The 22,975-nt window shown below is 37.6% G+C and overlaps 1 protein-coding gene across 1 annotated transcript in view; it reads left to right on the top strand.

The window, feature by feature from the left end:
* Positions 1-22,975, top strand: part of DNAH11 (dynein axonemal heavy chain 11) — a 101,186-nt gene that overhangs the window by 35,453 nt on the left and 42,758 nt on the right. The window contains 7 exon segments of the mRNA XM_054057895.1: positions 3,419-3,632; positions 5,046-5,176; positions 5,921-6,044; positions 9,198-9,204; positions 15,188-15,347; positions 21,978-22,158; positions 22,160-22,214. Coding sequence (XP_053913870.1) covers positions 3,419-3,632; positions 5,046-5,176; positions 5,921-6,044; positions 9,198-9,204; positions 15,188-15,347; positions 21,978-22,158; positions 22,160-22,214 — 872 coding nt within the window.

The raw sequence follows: 22,975 nt of genomic DNA, 5'->3' as shown, positions 1-22,975 counted from the left end.
TCCACCTAATATCACTATTATTGCTGCTCGTTATTATTCAGTGATGTTCATTGGTCCATTGGTCAATTCACAACAGATGGTCTTTGTACAAAGTAAATAACGGTTCCTGCCCTGAGGTGACTGCAGTCAGACAGATGAAAAGTGTAGGAAGCTGGAAAGAAAAGATATTAAGTGGAAATAGAATAATAGTTTGCAAAGTTTGCTATGCTCATCTATTAGTTTGAGAAAAGGAGTTCAGCATTTGATTGAAGGGAAAAGCAACTTTCTGGAGACTACATAGAACAAAACAGAGACTGAAGAAGCTCTGAAGCAGGGGCTGAAAGCAGTAGCCAATCACCAGAACAGAGAGGAAAGAGAAAACTGAAAATATAATATGGGCAGCGTATCCTGGTCCCTCTTACAAACTCAGGTGACTCTGGTTTAGGTTTGGTTTTGCCTGCTTTTGTGTTGCTTGGAATGTAGTTCTGTTCTTTTCCAGAACATTTTTCTTCCCAGCCCACCCCATGGATCATCATGAACTGTTATCCAGGAGACAAGGACTTGTCAGGTCTCCTATCAATACTGCCTTTCATAACACATACTTGGTTTGATGGGGATGCACAGGCCCATTGTGAACATTTGCACCCATCCTGGTATGGAATCTAAGGAAAAAAGTTTGAGGTGACAATTGAGAAAGTGCTGATTTTGTTATGGTAAACTGTGTCCTGTTTTCTTGAGAGGTATTGCAAAATGGGATTAGTGAACATGTAAGATTCTGGCAGTGCTGACACCTCCTTGTGTCCTGTACTGCACCAGGGCCTCAAACCCTAATGAGTCACCTGAGTGGGCCAGTCAATGGAGAGCAGATATTTGTTTTAATTATGTTTTGGATGCTCAGTTGGCTTGAGAACTTGCTAATTTAAAGACATTCTGATTCATGTTAAAGAATGTGTTATTTTAAGCATGACATATTGGGTGTCTACTCAGTATGATTAACTCCTTTTAAGGGAAACTGCTATTCTGCAGGTTGTCCTATGTTAATGCCAGCTGACAGCATTTACAAAAAACCTAAAATGCATTGCGTTACCTTCAGTGCATTCTGCTTGCTATACCTGAGTGTTTACAACAATCAAATGATCGTCAGAGTCTTTGGTTTCATGAACCAGCACATGTCTATGGGAATAAACTAATGGAAAACAAAGACTGCAATGTCTTTCATAAAATGACGATGGCACTATGCGCGAATATTTTGAGGTATGATGGTAGCTTGAAAGTATTTTGCCTAATGCCAGCAAGTTAAAAACTGGATAGTGAAAAGTCTTACTTGCTGAACCGTAAGAAGCAGCAGCATTCTATCTTTTTGTCCTCAGCCCCTAAATCAAACATCTTTACTGAGGAAAAGCAGGTGCCAGAGTAAGTGAAAAGGGGAAACCAAAGAAACTCCTCTCATGAGAAGATTCAAAGGTAATTATTCTTACATTGATTGTAATTTTTGTCTAGCAGACGACTGTCAGGTGTCTCTGTTGCACTGTTGTATGTTTTTAAATCTAAACCATCCCAGACTTCCAAGTGTCATCATGGATTTTTTTTTATTCTTTTATTTTATTTATCCATATATTTTTTTTCAATGTGTATTCTTACCTTGTCTTAGGTTAATATAACTGTTTTTCTCATGTTGGGCAATATCTTAGTATCTATTGCTGCCCAAAATCAGTTTCCGAGACCTGATTAGCTATGTTTGCTTTGTTTTGCTCCATGGAAGTCAGCTCTCAGAAGATTAAGTGAAGATTTTACTGAAAAAGACTTCATAGTTGTCCTTGTCATTATTTATAATCTTTCTTCAACATATATAGTCATTCTGGTCATTTACAATATTGATGGCTTCCAGAAAGAGACAGAGGTCCATGCTGGCAGAGCTTTGTTTCGTTAAAGCAGTTTCTATTATTTGCAATATCAAATTATTTAACACGGAACCTTTTCTTCTCATTGAGTCGGGCTAGGATTTCATGTCATCATTTTTCACTTTGCACATATTCAAGAAGCAGCTATATAAGAGGAGGCACTGTTGACAAAGCAGTCTATTGTGGAAGTTTCTCTCCAAGAGGATTAAAAAAGAGCTTGAATTACAAAGATAATTGTATAGATCTTTCATCAGGACTGTAGATTTTGTTCTGCTGATTTAGAGGTTGATGTGATAATCATCAGAATTGCAGACAGAAACCTTCTCAAGTATCACTAATTTTGCTTGAAAGTGTTGGTAAACCATTACATTCTTTCTGAAGTCTAGTGACTGGGAGTGGTATCCCAGTTTGGCAAACAAAGTGGCAGGGTGTCTTAGCCTTACAGTTTGGCAGCCCCAGAAAAGTGTATGTGAAATTAAATCCTGTAGATTTTTTTGCACATTTACAGGGGTTTTTTTTATGGATCCATTGTGAAATCATGAATAAGCCTGACAAAGCTTTACAGTGAAGTCAAAGAGAATTGGTTTCCAGTAACATTTCGGTTGAACAGGTTTTTAGCTTTTTACTAGATGCAACAAGATTAGCCTTTTATTTAAGAAGGTTCTCATCAATGTTCTTTCAGGGATGATTTTTTTCAATAGCATGAGACATAAAGTGAATGACTGGGTTGCTTTTGGAGTTTTTTTTCTTTGGCATATGTAATAAAAAGGAAGTAAAACATCCAATGTGCTGCCTCTAAGCTTTGGCTTATACCAGGCTGTAATCCCTCAGAATCTGCATGTGATTTTAAAAAATGAAATTTTGAAAATAATTTTTACATGCTTATTTTAATGGTTAAAATATCAATTTCAGGAGTTTTTTTTTAATGTGTCAAACTTATTTTGGCCCTGGGGGAGAACTACCTCAATACCTGTATTAGAAAATTCTAGTAACTAAATCTTGTCTGGTTTGGGGGCAGATTCTTATCTGGCTTCTTTCATCCTATAGCATTCCATGATCAGCAAATAAAAGCATGCCTTAACTAGTCTGAGCTAGATATTCCAAGGGTAAATTAAAATTTCATGTGTATTTTTCATTAAGTGATCCATCATCCTTCAGCTTTTGAGGTCCAAACTGTTGGGTGTGAAATTCTCATATGCTACTAGGGCCCAGTCAACCTCCCCTCAAGTTAACTAGGTCTTTATTCAGAGTCCAGTCAGGGTCCGTCTGGATCTTGGAATGATGCTTTGGAGCAGATCAATGTAATTGAAGAACAACCATACAGCTCTGGTCATTATAAGGGTCAGTACAGACCTTCAACTTTTGACAAAGGAAACCAGTTTTTTTTTCTGCTTGCTCAGATATTGGAAAGATACAAAATGCTGACATGAAGATAATGTACCTTTAGGTATCAGGAGCACATTATCACAAAAAAAGCAGACAAAAAGAAAAGGAGGAGGAAAAAACCTCAGAGCTTGATGCAATAAGAATAAATTGAGAAACTTGGTTAAAAAGATTGTTCAAGTCTATGTTATATTACTGTTTTTTGGTCATCAGGTGCCCGATCAGTCATATCCTAGAAGCCCCTACGGGTTATGCACTTCTGATTAGTGTAGGTGGTAGTGGTAAACAAAGCTTGTCAAGCCTGGCAGCATACATCTGCTCCCTGCAGGTATTCCAAATCACACTGAAAAAAGACTATGGGATCCAGGACCTGAAAGTAAACAAGTAGATATATTTGAGTCTGTTGAGTTCCCTACTTCAAGAAAGTGTCGTTTTGTTGTTACACGGGCTTGACAAAATCGCAGATGAAGCAGTGTTATTTACAGTAACAACCCCTGTGATTTACAGTTATAGCTCTTATTTTCTTTATGTCTGAAAAATGGATGTCAAAAGATATTTTAGTATTTATTTATATGCTTCACAGAGTTTTGGTAATTTCTCCACTTCTTCCAAGGCAACGACCTGAAACACTACAAAGGTGTGGTTGGAGTTTTGGTATTTAAAGTTAGATGTTTTTTAAAGAGTTTGCATGTCATTGCATGTACATTGATTTAGTGGAATAAAATTAATGTGGAAGAACACCAGGCAAAATTTATTCCTTGTTGCACGTGAGTCATTTAATTCCTTAAATTGGTCAGATGCAAAAATAAGAAATGTAGTTGAGTGAGGGGTTCTATCAAGCTTACAGACTTTGGGATCTTACAGGGCTGAGCCCTATTATGTGAGCAAACAGGGAAGAAGGGAACATTTTCTTTCTCTTCACTTCAGAGAAGTGATGCTTCTGAATCTCAGACAAGGCTAAATGAGGATCTGATTATGTCCAAATTTGGTGGATAGTGGTCCCAAAAAGCCCTTCTGTTAGCCTTGGTCCACGGCCAAGCCACCACAGTATATACAGCCTGAGGCATCAGTTTTCAGCGGGAGGTACACACTGTTCTGTTATGGAAAAGTGCTGTGTTTTCTTTGGTGTCTTACTTGGTGTCTGACCTCTTGTACTCTCTTTCCCTGGGAAAATGAGATGTGGTGCAAGATGTCAGTTCAGGTGGTCATTTCCCCCATGCTATTTCTAAGCAGGAAAAATTCTAAGCCGCTGTTAACAAGCCTAAGGATTTGCTTTCTAGTGGGTCATGTGACAATTTGTTTCTGTCAGCCAACACTGCCCTTAATCTGTGTTTCAAATGTGACCACACTGGAATGTAATTGATGTGTGGTTTTGTTTTTTTGTTTTCTGGAACCCAACGCCAATAAGTATTCCATGTTTGTACCACTGCTAGCACAATGGTCCCGTGCTATGTCTCTCTCTGGGCCACCCATTTATGACAGCAAAAGTAACAATGCCCTCAGTCTGATGATTTTAGTGGGATTTGGAGGGGTAGCTGGGGGGAATGGATTGTTTATTTATTTTAACATGAGAAAAGTCTCCTAGATAAATTCACTTTAAAAAAAGTTGCAAAAATATCAGAGGTAAACTACCTTTCCCTTTGAATGTTATGCAGCAAATTAGTGATAAGTAGATAAACTGGAAAAAGTTAGAAGTCGGCAATGAACTGCCATCCACTAAAACGCATTTCACACTTTTTCTGTATCAACATTTTAACAGAATATGAGTGATTGCCTCTTTTCCTTACGGGTAGATCTTGCCAGTTTGTACACCAAGACTGATGCCAAGAACATACCCATAGTGTTCTTGCTGACAGATGCCCAGGTTCCAGATGAATGGTTTCTTCTGCTGATTAATGACTTGTTGGCATCAGGTGATTAGACCAACACATTTCTTGAAAGATCTTTTCCAATGACAAATGATCTGTGGTTTCATTGAACTTTAAAGAAGATTATTTCTTTTTCAGGTATTTGTACGGGGAGCTCTTTTAGAAGCCAAGTCAACCTTTCTGACAAGCATTGAGTCTAACTTGCTTAAGAAATTTTTGTCCAATGAGTAGACAAATTGCTAAGGCAAATCGTGCCTAGAGTGCATTGCTTTGGGGTAGACTTAATGCCATGTTTGCTTTGATGAGATTTCACTAACTTCAAGCAATGTCTTTGTGACGGCAGAACTGTAACAGACAGCAGTGCAGTTTTACTCATGCTTTGAAAACTAGAGAATCTGAATTCTGAATGTGGGGATTTGGAGAGAGGAAGAAGAGAAACGGGAATAATATCATGCTGTACAGTTGGGGAGCATCTTGAAAGATTTTTTTAATTATTATTTATTTTTATTTTATCTTATGGGATACATAATTTATGAGTGAACTTCCTGTCAGGGCAAATATTTTTGTCTTTTTAAAACTGTTATTTTCTCTGCCTTATAAAAAAGAATACTTTTTAAGTGAAAAGGTGAGAGGAATGGGAGGAAACTCTTTTGTTACTTGATCTACGTATTGACATAGCACAGCTCTAGTTATGCACCTAAACCCATTGTGTTAACCGTGGTATAGAAGATTATTTCTGAGCTTGTGTTGTGTAAGGCTTCTGCTCAGTACCCCATTGCCTTTTCACAGGAGAGGTTCCAGATCTGTTCGGTGACTATGTGGAAGGTATAGTTACAGGAGTTAGAAAAGAAGTTTGAGCCCTGTGCCTGATAGACACCAGAGAAAGATTCTTCTTGAACAGAGGGCAGCAGCAGTTAAAACTAAGGAACATCTCAGGGGAGAGAGGCTGTACGGACCTGGTTAAAGTTACAACATATTTCAGTTGTTTTATAATCCCACATCTATAGGCATACTTCTCTTGAAAGACATACTGTCCAATACGTGATACTGAATGTGCCTCACTCGCGTTACCCCTATAATATCCTTCTCTATGTGGAAGATTGGTGTACCTCAATCTTTACTCCTGGGCCTGGCTACAGGTTTCCTGCCACTTCATGGGAAAGTCACATAGCTGCTCTGAGCCTTAGTTTCATGGTCTTATGTTTTGAATATAACAACAAATCTCAGAGACAAGTGAAATGCTAACGAGGAGTTAGTGGTGCAGTTAGTGGAATTGTAAATATGTTCCCTCGATACACATACAGTAGTTTTGTATGTGCCAGGTTTAAACATTTACAAAATTCACTGAAATTTAACAGTAAAGGTTAATTCTTTCTACTTTGTCTATGCCATTTAAAACTGGGAAAATAAAAATATCCATGTAGCTGTTTTCAGGTCTGTTTAATAATATACATTAATATGATACCACAACTGCAACAAGCATCCCTCTTAGAGGTAATGCGGTTGCTGTTGACTGTTGCTCTCTCCTGAAAACTGGAAAGCAGAAGCTGGGACATTTTAGTTTATGCAGGCCTCAGTTTTATATATAATCTGAAACAGGTATACAGCTGATAAAAAAAAAAGTCTGGAAACTATTAACCCTTTAGAAACAGAGTATTTTGAAAGGAATATACACTCGTATATTGTGTGTCAGACTGATCTATTTGATTGGGGATGAGAAGAGCCTTCCCTTCACAGATTATTTCACAGTAGTCTTCCCTGCAGGTTTTTCCTGTTTCTTCTTCTGCAGTGTTCAACCACCACTGGTATGAAGATCATTCCCATTTGGTTATGAGATTTCTTTTCAACTTCTTACACTTTGTAACATACCACTTTCTCATTTTTTTCCCTCATCTGCTCTCTTTTTCCAGTCATGCTTTAATTTTGCTGATGTTCCCTTCTCTCTCTATTTTTGTCTCCATCACTTCAGTCCCTTCACAAATTTCTTCTGTAACTTAAAGGCTAGTGGAGTTGTACCAGACCTAGTGTGACATATTCTGTATGGTTTTCACTTTTCCAGTGACATAGTCAATAGTGGTGCTTACCTTCTGTGTATATATTTCTAGTTAATTCTGTTTGTCTCTGTTTCATGACTATTGCATATGTGTACATTTTTTAAGACAGGACAGAAAAAAATATGATATCTAATATCTTACGATTTTCTTCTTTCTTATTTCTTCCCCTTTGTGTTTTCCTTATTCCCTCAACAATTTCTCCTTTTTCTTTTCTTTTCTCTTTTTTTTTTTTTCTTTTCTCTTTTTTTTAAAGGCTTTTTGAAAGCCAGCTTTCAAATGTCTTTTACCTTGCTACCATTTCACCAGTCCCCCACTGTGCAAATTAGCACTTCTGGAAGCAAGAACAGGGGGTCTCTATTCATGTAGTGGGGAAGCAAAGTAGGAACATTATAGCACTGAAGGAGACATAAATTTCATGAGTTAACACTGGCAGGTATTTGTATGGACTTTTAGTTAGTGTTGGGTGACCTATCACCTCCTCCTTTCCCTAGATATGAAGAATAAAAGACTAATAAAATGTGAAAGAGAACAAAAGGGAGAATTTAGACACTTTCAGAATATTAAAGCTTAGAGAAGTGATATAGTCTCATTTTTCAATTTCATTTTTAAACCCTAACATTGTACACTCAATTCTGTTTACGGTGAGGAATCTGTAGCTTAGGAACCCAAATTACACACTGCATTTCTTTGAACCACTATAGCTCTTTCAGTTTTGTGTTGGTTTTGCACCATTATGAAATATAGGTCCACAGCTGAAATGTATGTGAAGAGATATGCTTCTGAGATTTTCAAAAGCTTTTGTGATGAACAATGTGATAAATTAAAAAGGAAGGATGCTGTTTAAACAAACAAAGCTGATAGCCAAACATTATGAACAGTAATGTGTTGACAATGCTAAAACATGGCATTACATAGGCTGCGAAGTTTCTAAGTGTTTCACTGGATCTCCAGAAGTTTGTCCATATCCGACCTATCTGTGCAATAATCACTTTTAAATACTCCGCACATTACCAAATTTTTCGTAAAACTAAAGGCCAGAAAAAGCAACTACTTCTGAAAAGCATAGATATGAGGCATGGCCAGTCACTCCTGCTGTCTCTTGAGCTCCATTTGTTTCTATTCTTTTGGTTGTAACAACCTTTCAATGTTTTCCCAAACATTTAACAACATGCCTAAATGCCTTGCAAGTCATGTCCTACAAAAAATTACTCTTAAATATATGCTTTTGAGTAAATGTATTCTTTACAGCATTTCATCTTCGCATGTTTTCCAAGTCCTACATTTCCTACTAATTCATCTCAGTTGTTTCAGCACTTTTAAACATTATTATATATTCTAAAGCCATATGTGTTATATAGCTTTGTTTTCTTTTGAACTGAATCTCTGTAACTTAGGCACTGTGCAGCAAACTTTCTCCATGAGCTGTGGATCTATACTACAAATACTTTCTCCCATTTCTTGAACAAATTCCTCATTGTTTATCTTCCTCACGTTTCAAAGTTTACAGTCCCTCATTGCCTGTTGTGAAGTCAAAACATTCCCCTGGTTTCAGGGGAATACTATTTCTCTGGTTTCCTTCCAACAGGCAGATTTGGCTGGACTACTTTAGTCACCATATCCTTATTATTGTCTCCTCCTTGCATAGTCCTGTCAGTATTTAGCTGGCTTTCCATTTCAAAGGAACTCAGCAGTAAAGCTGTTTAATGCTTCAGCCGGAATTAATGTCAAACACAGACAGGGCATGTGCCCTGCGTTGCTACAGGCAATCTTGTCCATGTTATTGCTGTTACATTGTTTTTAAATAATTTCCAAGTCCTCTTTCATCAGGACACATTAGCATCTTCCTTGTGGCCTGTTTCACCACTGACAGAACGTGTCTTTTAACTGTGAATCCTAGAAGATCTTGTACAGCTTCCTCACAGCTCAGCTTTTGGCCAGCTCATGTGTTTTTTCCATTGAGGGCACAAATCCACATGCATATCAGCTTGCTTGCTCTAATCTCAGCCAAAGAGAATCAAGGTTTTAGGGTTTCTGGTTCTACGTTAAGTTAATACTCATCTCAGATGTGATTATATTTTTCTGATTCAATAGTGAAAATGGGTTCAATTGATCATACAATCACCTAATCAATGTCGCCTCCCAATTAATTTTTGAACTCACCAACCAATTGCCACCAAAGAGGCAGGGGTATCAGGGACAGGCAGACACAGCTTTCCCACTGAATGAAGGCTCATTTACTTTGTTAGATTGGCAAGAATTTACTGAGGATTTCTAAGGTCTGTAGCACACAAGCCAGCTGCTTCTGCAGTTGTCAGGCTCTTACAGAATTCCTGTTTCTCTATGAAAAGCTTCAGCCTTTTTTCATTTGAATGTCAGCCAATTCTTCTTGAGTACTTAGAGAGCTGATTTTTAAGGATACACCTATATTAGTAAATTTATTAGATGTGTTTTGTGGTTCTGAGGACTAGTGACATGACACAGCTGGCATCCACGTGGCTTAGCTTTTCCCTTCCTCTTATCACAAAATGATGGTGGCAGCATAAAGCTGGTTAGAAATGATTCCTGGAATACAGTGCTGCAGAGTTGCTTAGTTTCACATGGGAATACTATGCATGTGAGCGTGATAACATTTAAATAGGGTGGGCTCTATTAGACTAGCAGTCAAGCAAGAGGCAAGGCATCCTTTAGTTCATTAGTATTAAGATATACCTGTGTCTGTCTCGCTCTTTTCAAAGCCCTTAGTGAACCTAGTGAGTGTACATCTCTAAGATATACAGTAGAAGGTTGAGTGGAAAAAAAATCATGTAAAAGACACATCTGTAATGAGTGATATGTCAGTGTGAGCCTCAAATGGGACATTTGAGAAAAGAGGGGTGTTGTGTTCTGAAGAGTGGTAAATGCCACATGGAAGTTGCTGTTAATTTCACGTTATACCATTTCTTTTGTCTTTATTACTCACTTGTGCAACCTTAAATCTTAAAAATGTCAGATGAAATATTCTTTTCCAGTCCTTCTCAACCTATGTGTCTTTCAAAGAAAGGGACAGGTCTATCTTGGAGAATTAATTCTAAGTTTTTCTATTACTATAAGAAATACTCTCACAGTAATACTTATATCCTGGTTGTCTTGCAAGAAATGAAGCATTTCTTATATGGTGTGTTTCTTTTTTTTTTTTTTTATTTCCTCTATCAAATTAGACTGTCATTTATGGCCTGAGCAGAAGATAAATGTTTTCAAAATGTGACCTCCATACTTAAGCAAAGATCGCTCAAAATGTAGTCAGTAATAATTACTTGGTTTTCCTCCCAGCTCTCTTGTTATCGGATCACATGATATCTTCGTTATTCCCCATGCAAAGCAAGCAGTGCACAAAGTCCTTCATAACATCGGGAATTCACTGGCAGGAACGCAAATGAACCCTGAAAACAGGCCACATCAAATCCTTGCTTGATGTGGTTTTACCATACTTCACTAAAGCTAAAGGAGATAGAGAGTTTATGTCACAGTGAGTGTCTTGTTATCTGCTTTTTATGACTACTTTTTTGAGTATATGATGTATCCTGTTTTATTGTCCACAAAAATAATTAACAATGACAGTTATCTATTAGTGTTTTATATCATGGCTAGGGCTGTGCTGGAATTTCCTGCCTAAAAATACAATATAGTAAAAACCACACAGTTGTAGCATCATGTTTTAGAGAAAAGTAATGGAAATTTTGAATAGTGTATTTGAATTTGGGGTCTAGAATTAGCTATCTTAAGAAGTAATTTATTAAAGAATTGATAAATTGTTCTTGTAAACTTAATCCTCACATGATAATCTACAAAGTTTTTGTTCAGATAACTAACTTTATGACTTATTGTTACCTTTAAATTGGATTTAATTGTTTCTCTTCATTTTCTGCAACGTTCAGAACTCAGATCTGCTGCTACTCTACTAGATTTTGCAGAGCCTCTCTTCTAGCCCCTTTCTTCTTAGCCTTCATAGCAGTTGTTTTCAGGTGTTACCTTTTGCTTTGTAATCAGCACTTGTGAAATAACAGCTAGGTATTGGAATACGTCTACATTGCAAGCAAAAGACTGGCGTATCTGTATTTCATATATGCTAAGTTTGACTGCCTTTAAGTGTTTTCAGGGATGTTATTGACAATTGAGTCCAGGGTACACACTCAGGTATATTTCCTTTTTCTTGCTTGGTCTTCCCAGCCAAATAATCCTGGTAGAACTAGTGTGTGCCTGGTACGTCTTGCAAGCACTTTCACTAGGACTCGCTTACCACATTTAGCAACTTGAGCTAGAGGCACTGTTGCTTCAGCCCTTTCTCTTGTGTCTATTTTTGCTAACCACTGTTCATCTCCTGTTCTGTATTCATTTGTTATGGAAATTCACTGTAGAGAGGCTTTTGTGTCCTGCTGTTATCCACATAAACTCCAGTAGTACTGTGCTGGATAAATATGACATTAGAAAAAAAGATTAGACCATACTACTATAATGTACTCTTTAAAACTTTAAGAATTTTTTTTGAGGGGTGGCTAAGAGCGAGGAGAGAACAGATGAGTATGGGTATGACTTCATAAATCCAGAATTTAAATGCTGTGATAAAGTTAAAAGTAAACAATCCTGAAAGGTCAGTATTTTCTTCTCAGAAATCTACCGTTCTTATAAACTAATGCAGCTCCTTATAGATAGAAGTGATTCCTCTAAATCACTCCTAATGAATGAGTTTGGATAGAGAAAGCACCTTCTTCCCTAAACTACAACATAAGATTGATATAAATAGAGCATTAAATAGTAATCCTTTGATGCAAATAGTTGTTTAATATTTAGAGAGGATAAAATATTACTTAGACTACAAGACTAAGGAAAACACTAAATTCTGATTTGTGTTTGACAAATGGTCCAAGACCTTGATTTGGACTCCTCTTGCAGTTCAGTATTTAGAGAATTAAGACCAAATATAAGCATCTTTGCATCTTTGGAGGTGTGATAAATTCAGTTTTGTACCACTGCCATAGCAAAGGCACTTGTGAAAAGCACAACAAATCAAGGACAGGTATCTCTAGACTCTCCATTGCTGCTGCTACCATAGCAGGGATGGTATGCAGATCTGAGCAGATGGCTGCTAGAGGAATAAGAGAGAATAAAATGAGGTGCCCCAAGCATCAACATTGCTCACCATGCCTCTGATATTGTAAATTAGCATAGAATTTTATCAGACAATTAGGTGATGCGAATGAGAGGGAGACAGAATGTTTTTGAAGGGATATATGGTATAACAGCAAAGAAATTTCAAAACATCCACAGAAGTGTGCAAGGTCTTTGAGTATCACAAAGCAGACCTAGCAGATTCTGCACGTATATTTCTTCTGTGATTCAGAGTTTTGGGGTGGAGCCCATTAATTCTTGTATCCTTTTGATTGTTTCTTCAGTATTTGCCTTTCTTTCTCATCAGCCTTACAAAATTTTGCCATAAATTCTAAGGTCTTTCTGTGATCTCTGTACAGTTTCAGTTTCATCACTTGGCTAGAATGGATTCCTACATGGACATTTCTGCCATTTGCCTGTTCATGCTGAAAACATTCAAAGTAGATAACATTTTCTTCTGTACCTCTTTAACATCCCAGGACAACCTGGACTACATTGTGGTTTTGCATGTGTGTCTACATTTCTGCCTAAATTCTTGGAGATGGGGGAGAACATTATCTTCTTGCAAATATGAGATCATGTGCTGCTGTTTGTAATTCTTGCAGAAGTCAAAAGTCACTAGTGATTTAAAACCAGTGGTTTCTCTTGCTGACATGTTCCTAAACAAATGTGCAAATCACTTGTGGTTAGAAGAATTTTAGATTCATGTAAGAGAGGTATTTTTCTCTGTTTGACATTAAACTAGATTAGTAAGGGGACCGGAATGACTACAATAATTCAAAACTCTGTTTTAACATTAAACAGTCCTCTACATCCCGTTCCATGAGACAGAGAAAAATGTACTACAAGATCATGTAGGTCTTGGAAAGCATACTGGAAATGGAGTCGGTGCTAGTGAATATAGTATATTTAGAAATATAAAGTAGTAAATGGATTTTAAAATGGTGGAACATGCAGTTAATCCACAGTGCATTCTAAAGAATGACCTTGGGGGCTCCAATTTATTGAATATTTATGCTTCACTCACCAGTAAATATTTAAATGAATTCTCCTCTACTTTATGCCCCATTTAGAATTTTAGTTTGCATCATTTCTCTTCCTGTCTATCACAACATGGGAGACTGTCATTGCTTCTGTTTGTCTTCCTTACTTCTTTCTCTTACTCCTTTTTGTGTCATTCTTTTTTAGTTCTGAGATTGTTTCACACACAGATCCTCTGCCTCTCACCTCCTCTTTTTTCACCGTGGTTCCCAACAGAAGGGACCACTTCTGTTTTTCATTCTGCTACAATTGGTCATATCACATCCTTCTGAAAATGGTGTCATTGAGCTGAAGCCTTCAGTAATCTCAAAATTCCACTTAGTTTGAGTGGCCATAAGAAAGAATTTTTGGGGGGCAGGTACAGCCTGACCAGTGTTTGTGACCAGAGGCCATTTCTTAACTGATTTTATTTAAAAGGGTGGGAATTAAAAAAAGACATACTCTGTGGTTTAGCATAAAATCTAAGCTTTACAAAATGTACAAACGTCCCAGGGAATAATTTCTCTTCAAGAGGATTTTTCTGAATAACAGTAAAAGATTTTCTTGCTTTGACTTAGTTCTTCTGAATCTTATTCTTCTTTGTTCATATCTAAAGGTTAATTGCAGAATTTTTTTTCTTGTGTTTTCCAGTGCAGAGATATATTTTTAGAAACTATGCGATAATGGCAAGTATTTTCTATTTTGTGTGTAATTTTCTTTACTGATACCATAGAAACTTTTTCCACTCTTGCTATCTACTCATCACTTTCTCTCTCCTGCCTAACTGCTTTAAAACCCAGTGAATTATTGTCCAAGGCCATCCTTGTCCTTTCTTCACTCCATTTTTTCCTTCTTTTCTTTCAACTTCCAGCTGTTGTTCCTTTTTCATCCAGTTTTCCCATAATAGGTGAGGTCAACTCTTGATTACTTCAGAGGCATAATAAACTAGTCCCTTCCCTAGCATGCCTGACTGGCCTCTGACCTGGCTTTTGTGGCTGTTAGGGAAGTAGTAGTCAGTTCTGATACTGTTTGGTTATTTTCTATTGGAATTAACAATACTAATGCCATATGGTTTGAGAAGCCCTGTATAACAAGAATAACTCATTTCATAAGAAGTCTGTAGGAGAGACTCTAGTCTAGTCTTAACAGCCTGATGTCTGTTATTTTGCTAATTAACTAAAAGAAAACACAATAGCCAAAATATGTGCCAAGGACAGAAAGTAGGTTCACAAATACAACTGGGAAACTACAATAACCCTTCCTTCCTAAAGTAAATTGCTTTAGGTAGGCCTGGTGATACAGCCAATCACAGATTTATTTATTTTTCTTCGGCTATTTTAGCCTACCCTTGTTTAGACACCCCCTTCCACTTTTGTAAGGAATATTCCCTAAAACTTCACATACAAATCAAGATCCAGGTCTCCCTTTTTCCCTATTCTTTTGACATTATTGCATTATTTATTACAGTGGCAGGAAGTGACTTGAACAGATTTAGCAACTCAAGAACTGGGTTTGTGTCACCATGACCAGTTGAACGTGTGCCATCCAGTTGCTGAGGCTGCATTATTATTTATAGGTATCAAACCGAGTAACTGATACCAACGTGGAGCAAGGGGAAGGAAGCTACAAATATGCTGGGTATGTACAACAGAAAGGGAGTAAAATTTATTTGCCCAGGGTAGCTGATGGAGTTTATTAGCTGCCAGATTTGATTTGGAGATTCAGTTTTATGCTGGCTCGCACCAAGTGCTGGGCCATGGTTGATGGCCTTTCTTTAATAGCCTCAACTTTGCCGTGTGATTCTTTTCTCTCTCTTATCCCTCCTTCCTCTCCACAGATAATTCTGTGTTTCTCTGCCACCAGTGCCATGCTGCAAACGCAAGCTCAGAAGTTCCCAGCCATAGTTAACTGCACCACTATTGAGTAGTTTCATGAGTGGCCACAGGAGGCCCTGGTCTCCATCAGCAGGAGACTTATTGAGAAAGCCAAGGGGGTGGAGATGCAGAGTTTCAAGCTCTTCAGTCTCTTAGAAAGCAGTGGAGATCATTGACAAATCAATAACTGAATAAGCTGTAAAAACAATGCTCTTTTTATTCCCTCTTGCATACTTGTTGCATTCTGTGTGTTCAAGTTCACCCCTGCTAAAAGCTGAATTTTTATGGCATGTCACTGCCCAGTTCCTTCAGCACAGTTGGGAGACCTGTCAAGCAGAGGCAGAGAAGTGAGGGGGAAGGAAGAGAGGGGCATAACTCATAGCACTGCCTTTTCAGAATCCTTCAATTCTAGGCTTTTTAGGATCTTACAAATGCAGAATTTAATTAAACTTCAATACAGTCAAATATATTCACTAGTGCTGTAGCAAGTGAGGCTGAAACATTGAAGTGTGCAGCCCACGCTAATTAAAAAAAAGTTTTCCCTCTGTTCAGTAAATAAGCAGGTAAAAATTTCACCTATAAACACATGGCAAATGCATTTATAGTGTTAATATCAGTGTATTTATTCCCTTTTTGTTCCTGTTTCATCAGAAGTGTGACTTCTTGGGGTTTATCAGGAAAAAATCATACACGAGTGACTTTTATTTAAGGCTGGATTCTTCTTAGAGTTTTAACAAGCTGCTCCTGTTGTCCCACCCTACCAGCTCCCTCTGTCCCAAACAGTTTCACTGGTAGCAGGTGTTTACTGGTGGAGCAATTCACAGCAATCTAGAAGAGATTTGCTTTCTTTTAGTGATTTCAGTAGCAGGAATTTTGTTCTAGAGAACTCTTATATTTGGGATCATTTATTTGTATAGGAGATATGTAATCATGAGAGGCTGAGGATTTCGGGAACGCCCAAGGAAAAGTTTTCTAGTTTTAGCCCACTGTAGCACCAGTCCCTGGGAAACTCTTTGCATAGGAGATTTGATGCATTTCCATGCATTTGCCCTCTATCCCGCCTGCTCGCACAGCGCTCCAGCGGCATGCGGATGCCTCCTGTAGGACTGCAAGAGAGACGGCTGCAAATCCATGTCATTTAAATTTTCCATCAGCACCTCCTGCTTTGTTTCAACTGCTTACGAGAGATTAAAAATGTGAATTAGGATAGTTATTTGTGGTCCGGTGGACTACGTGGCTGTTTTGCCCTTTTTTAATGTGACACCAGCTTTCAAATTACCAATTATTTTAAAGAAACTGCTAGGATTACACAGAGAAAAAGAGAACAGAGTTTGTTTTGACTTAAATAAGTATTTTTTTTTGATCCTTAACTAATATTTTGCTCCTTTGAAAATGCATCTGTTTATCAGAATTTAGGCTTTTAATATCAAAACTGGTTTGTGGAGTTGTTTTTTTGTTTTTTTTTTTTTTTTTAAGTACTATTTAAGCATGATGTTCCTTTATAATCCTTTTTTAGGTATTTAGGAAAGATTTCGCTGATCTAAACAACTGCTTGTTAGTCTGCCTTTCACATTGATGTTAACAGCTCCTGGTAAATATCCTTCCTGTTCAGTTCCCAGCATCTGGGATTAGAAATAAATGGCAACTAACAAAATGACACGACACTTCATTGACGGTGAGTTAGGGTTTCTGTGTCATCAACATACTTAAAACATACATGAAACTGGGTGCCTGAGTCATATCTGCACGTGCAGCTGATAGGACCAACAGACAAGACAGCAGAATGCAAGAAATATTAGGGTGAGATAAGGGAGGGATTTGAAAGTGATGGGAAAAAAATAACCCAGAACAGAGGTGTTGAAATAACAGAGAAAATATGATGGCGTTACTGGAGAAAAGAAGGAGGACTTAACCAACAGAGACAGAAAAGAAGAAAAACTGAACCAGAAAGACAGAAGAGGTGTACAGCAGAGTCTGAGGAGGAGTAAGGAGGAGAGGAAGAGAGAATGATGGCAGAAAAGCAACAGGAGAGTTGCAGAGGTGTATTAGGATATCTAAAGAAGGAGACTGGGTGGAAAACGGCCACCCTAAAGAACGAAGAGAATCTGAGCTGCTGTCTGCTATCCCCCCTCTGGTGAAGATTTAAGGGACATGGTCTCCTCTCCTTCTCTCATCTCTAGTTCTGGAGTGTAAATATGTCATTTCACTTGCTTCATTTTAGATATTTCAGGAAAGCCTTTTATTTGTTCTTAGCAGAGAAATCTTGTTATTCAAGACTCATGTATACCTGGACTTCTGAAACAAACTGTAATCATGCTGTCCTTTATGATGAGCAGTGCGAGGTCTATTACTGAGTGATTATTTTGGCATAATTGATACTTAGCTCCTAACTGCTCTCCTTCAAAATTTCCAAAAGTACAGCAATAGTGACTTATATATTTTTTTGTTCATCACTGTATAATAGTATTACAGATTAATATTAATTAGGATAGCATGATGTTAAGATAATAGTTATTTTTCCTCTTAAAAGTTCAGTACAAATAGGACATCATATCTACATTCCTTTAACAAAAAATGAAAATTTTTTTATGTTGTTTAAAATTGTTTAAATGGTCAGAGAAAACCATAAAAAAATCAGTGATTGTGGGAGTTGAGAAAGAAGTCTTAGATTCTCCATCTCTTTATCTTCAAATGAATCCTAGGTACTTTCCTGGAAGTTACAGTTTATCCAGGGAAGAAGGGGGGCAGATTGAGCTCAGCAGAGAGATGGTGAGATGCAGCACTAGAGTGTGCTATGAAGGATGCTGTGATCATCCCTTCTGCCCTGCATGAAAGTATCTGAACAGAAAAGAATAAGTGATCTTCCCTAATTATGATGCCTGTTGAGAGTAAGCCTCATGAGCCCCTTTTCAGTCAAAAGGACATTAGTGAGGGTGAAGAACAAGAGACTGAGCTCAGAAATATGGAGAAAAATAGATGTATTTTGATTTCATGGGAGAAAAGAAAGGAAAAGAGCCCTCTTCTGTTTCAGTACTCAAATTGCTAAACTTATGTTTTAAAAGAGCACAAGAAAAGAACAGTGTGCAGCGGTTATGAAATCCAGGTACTGAGTTCAATGGACTTAACTAAAGTACCTTTATAACTGATATTCTATTGAAAACTTTCTATAGTATTTTAAAATCATGTCTCTGTCTCCAAATTCAACACGACAGGCAATCTACCTCACTTTCAGCTGGTATCACATATCAGCACAGAATACAGAATAGAAGATTCAGGATTGTTTAATCCATCCTTTTGAAAATAACAGCAACATATATCTCTGCTATCTCCTTAGAGTTTTTTGCAACTGCTCTCTTGGATGCTGCTTCTCCAGTGCTTAGCACTAAACAGTGCATACTATTAAGTATACCAAGGATAAATTCTTTATGTTCCTAGTTTATCATATTCCACAATACTTTATAACGTGGTATGGCAAAGAAGAAGTCTGAAATGATATTTTATTTTTGTCCTTGTCTTTTGCCTCTTACAACCTCCCCTCCCCTTATTTCCACACACCCCAATGCTTCTCAATTACCTCTTCCTTCAGACAAACACTGGCTTGGTTTTATTCTCCTTTTTTCATAGTCGTCTACAAGATGCATTCAAGTTCAAAGGTACTGGTCTTTTTTGCTCTTTGCTTGACGTGTTTTAGCTAGCTCAACTTAACTGCAAAGGGCTAAGATTTGTCGATTTGGTAATAACTAATTTATATCCCAAGGAAAGTAAAAGGGCAAAACTCCTATCTAGATTCTACTCATAACTTGCATTGAACTGGGGTTTTTTTTGCCTGCTTAAAAGTCAGTCAGCCAAAGCCTAGAACAGAGAGAATGAACAGACTTCAGCCTTGTATCTTCTTTGAGTTTGTATATAGGCCTATTGCCCAGTTGTCTTAAGGACTATTGAATGGGTTTGATTCTACCAGCCTAATCTTCAGTATTGGCTTCAAGCTACTTATGCTTTCTAGAGAACTGCAGTTAAATCTGATTTTGTTACTGTATCAACTCTTTTTTGTTTGCTTTTTTTAATAAAGAAGGCTAAATTAGCAATAATCATTTCCTTTGCCTACTACCCTGAATGGGCATATATTGAAAAGTACAATGTAGTATTTAAAAAAAAAAAAAAAAAAAAAAAAAGAACCTGGAGATAAATGAATGGCAGAATAAATAATTTATGCTAATGAAATTACTGCAATTAGTAGTTCCACAATGACCCTTTTAAAAGCCACAGCTGTTAATGTCAGGAAGTGCTGTCACCAGTGACCTTATCATAAGAGAAAGTGACAAATTGAAAATGCAGGGAAGACCAATCCTCAAAGAGGTCTGTTGGGGAACGATTAGTGTTTTCTGAAAACCAGTGTGAATTACAGCCAGCTGCTCTCTGGCTCAGCGTGTCTCCCATGCTGTGCCATTTTGTTAAGCTCGATAACAATAGTTATTTTGCCCCATTGAGACAAGTTGTCTCGGGCCACTTCCAGCTCTACCGGAACCCACTTCTTCCCTCACTGATTTACAAATGAAACTGTTGTTATAGGGCTTTTCAGGCTTGCTGAGTAGAGACCTCTCATAAGGATCATGTGTAAGGAGGTTGTCTTTCGTGAGGAAGAGCTGTACTGCAGACTGCATGTGTGCCACAAACAATGAAAAAAGGAGAAAAAGGCTGAAATGCGTTTCTGTTGGAAGCCAGCACTGCTCAAATCTGCATAAAATGTCCATTCCTGCTGACTGGCCTTGCTTTTACAAACAATTTTTTTTAAGATTTATTTATGCTAGCTTTGCCTCAACTAATGATATTCTGATTTTTTTTTCATTTGCAGAGCAATTTATTTCTGCTTTCACTAAAAGCAAATCATTCTTTATTTAGTCCTTGTTTTAATTTCTGGGTTTGTAATCATAGGTGAAATAAGTATTCTTCTAAACTAGCTTTTAAAAGTCACAAGAAAATAATGAGGTATCTTACTGAGAAAAATGGCAAGCCTTTGTGCACCAACCTGATTGCAATATTAATGATGTAGGTTTAAAACATTTAACTGCATCAACAGCCACTCGTGAGCAATTTTCCCAAAGTTCCCTAAGCAATATTGACAATGGTTTGGTAAATTATGTGTGACTTTCCTAAGAGTTGGTGTAGCTCATTTAATTCATATTAATTGATTTTTAGGCTTTCCTTGATTAATTGAACTGAGTTCGTCTTGTACAGGATGCAATAAATAATCATTAAAATGAGGGAGATGTGACTCCACAAATTATAAAGTTAAGTATGCTAGAAGTCATAGAGGACAAAATGGAAGTTAGTTACAATGGTGGAGTTAAATAGGGGTTTTTAGTATTTCCCTGTTAATTTTGCATACATTTCTCTTGCTTAGACATGTGTGTGAATATATTCTAGTAATACAGGTAGATGGTGTCCTCTAAAATAAATAAAAATTAATTTTGGATGTTTCTTATTTCACCTTTATGCCAGGGAAGTATACTCTAAGTCAAAGTAACGTGGTAGTACGCTGTATTTGCTGGCTCAGTTTTCAAAAAAATTAGAGGGACCTTTGAGCTTTAGTCCTAGATCTACCTTCTCTCTCACTGTGAAAGGTGAATAAAAATAGGCATTTCACCTTTGCATTTTGCTCAGGAATGCATGACTAAATGACCGTCTGGGGCGGTTTTAAATACTCCTAGCCTGTTTAGGTTATCGTATAATATGTGAAAAGAGTTTTCCAGTCTCATGGCTGCATCTTCTTCCCTGCAATGAGAGAGGAACCCCATGCAGTGCTGTGTGATACCTGATACAGCCCACCTGGGTCACCAGGACCGTTCTGGCATCCTTTCTGCAGTGTGCTGAAGTTTGCCCAGAGATGGAGATACACTTTGTGGTTTGATGCATGGGTGGCACATGAGGGAGGGAAGAATATCAACTGTCACATCTTGAGGTGACTCTGAACTCCATTAAGTCATAACTAATTTTATGATCAACTACCCCTCGAAGGTGATAGATGATCTCTTCAGCACAGAAATGTTGCTGATCTTCTGACATTTTATGGTATGTGGAAATTCGGCATTCAGAAGCACTCAACAGTGATCTAATCCTGTCCTCCTACAAGTTCATGTTAGATTATCACTGACTTTGATACGCACAGACTAGCAGGGACTTGCACAATTCAGAAATCTAAATTGCAGAGTCCAGTTCTGCTCCATCTGAAGTTAAGAGCATAAGTGTGCTTCACTTTGAATGCAAATTTGATGATATATGAGGTACGTGTGGATCAGTGTCATTGGAGCAACCACTCGTATAGATATTTCTTTAACCTATACAGAATTTCTCTTAACAGGATTTTCAGATATGAATTAGAATGTTCATATAGGATTAACGCCGCATATAGCGGTACAGTGACTGATTTAATCTGTTTTAGCTATAGGGAACATTTATTTGGAAAAAAAAAATGAAAGTGCGTTGAAGAACTGAGATTCTGTGCTGCTGAAGACTTAATGAATGCCAGCAGAGATTTAGTTAATTTCTATGCAAAAAAAAAGTTGAGGGAGGCTTATTTCGGTTTAATGTTCTTTACATGCTGGCAAAATTATGATCGAGGTAGAAAAAAAAATAGTTTTGGGCCAAATCCATCCTTAGAAACATGATGCTTTCTGATTTACATAGGTATACTTAGTTTTTGAAACATTTTATTGCTTCTGTGTTTACATCTGTTCTTGTTCTTTGGTTATGTTCAGCCTCTTATCCAGGACTCCATTTGTGACTTCATGGCTTATGCCCACACCAATGTGAATGTGCTGAGTGTCAAATATAATTGTAATGAGAGGCAATACAATTACACTGCTCCAAAGAGTTTTCTGTAGCAAATAATACTTCATAAGATCCTCCCAGAGAGAAAAAAACAAGGAGATGTTGATACACATGGTGCACTTGGTGAATGGCATGCAGAAGCTGAATGCAGCAACTTTGCAGGTAAACTGTGAAAGTCACAACCTTTTCTTTCATTCTTTATAAATAATCTTGGGTTGATTGCTAGCAAAAAAAAAAAAGTTCACACAGTACCTTTTTATTGGACTGATTAGTTGTGGGGATGACATTTTTTTTATTTCATTGAAATTACATCATTTTGGAAACTGGGGGGTTTATTTTCATAGAACTTTGAGCTCTTTAGCTGTCTTTGGAAAGTAGAGTCCTTCCAGTTAAGCTGATGACAAAGTCTGAAGGGAAAGAGAGTGTAATGAGGCCACAGTAAAAGGTTGGGAAGGGAATCAAGTGCTGCGGTAAAAGCCAAACCGTGGAAAGAGAAGATGCAATTCTGTACATGGGGATTTTGTGTGTGGCCAGTAACCAGCTGAGGGGCAGTGAAGACAGGAGGGAGAAATGTGGAGCCTTTGCATTAGCTGTCATCACCTTCTTCTGAGGGTAGTGCCACTTAGCCCCCAGTCACTGCTTCTGCCTATGGTTGACTTGTGGCTACACAGTCCACAATGACAGAAGGGAGGGGAAACTGCTTTGAAGACTTTTCCTCTCTCTCCCCCCCCACCATGTTCCATAATCCATATTGCAGATGCCAAAGGGAAGCCATAATCCAGCAATTTATTTAATAAATATTGAAAGTCTGCATTTTTTTATATATTAAAAACACCCTGAAGACGAAAGGCTCAGTCGCAGTCTTTGCACCTTTGTGCTACTACACAAGATTAATAATGAGAGCTGCCTGGCTTCCTCCCACT

This window comes from Cuculus canorus, chromosome 2 (assembly GCF_017976375.1).
Source record: "Cuculus canorus isolate bCucCan1 chromosome 2, bCucCan1.pri, whole genome shotgun sequence".
Classification (NCBI taxonomy): domain Eukaryota; kingdom Metazoa; phylum Chordata; class Aves; order Cuculiformes; family Cuculidae; genus Cuculus; species Cuculus canorus.
The sequence above is the reverse complement of the archived record's forward strand: the minus strand, read 5'-3'. Positions and strand labels throughout refer to the sequence as shown.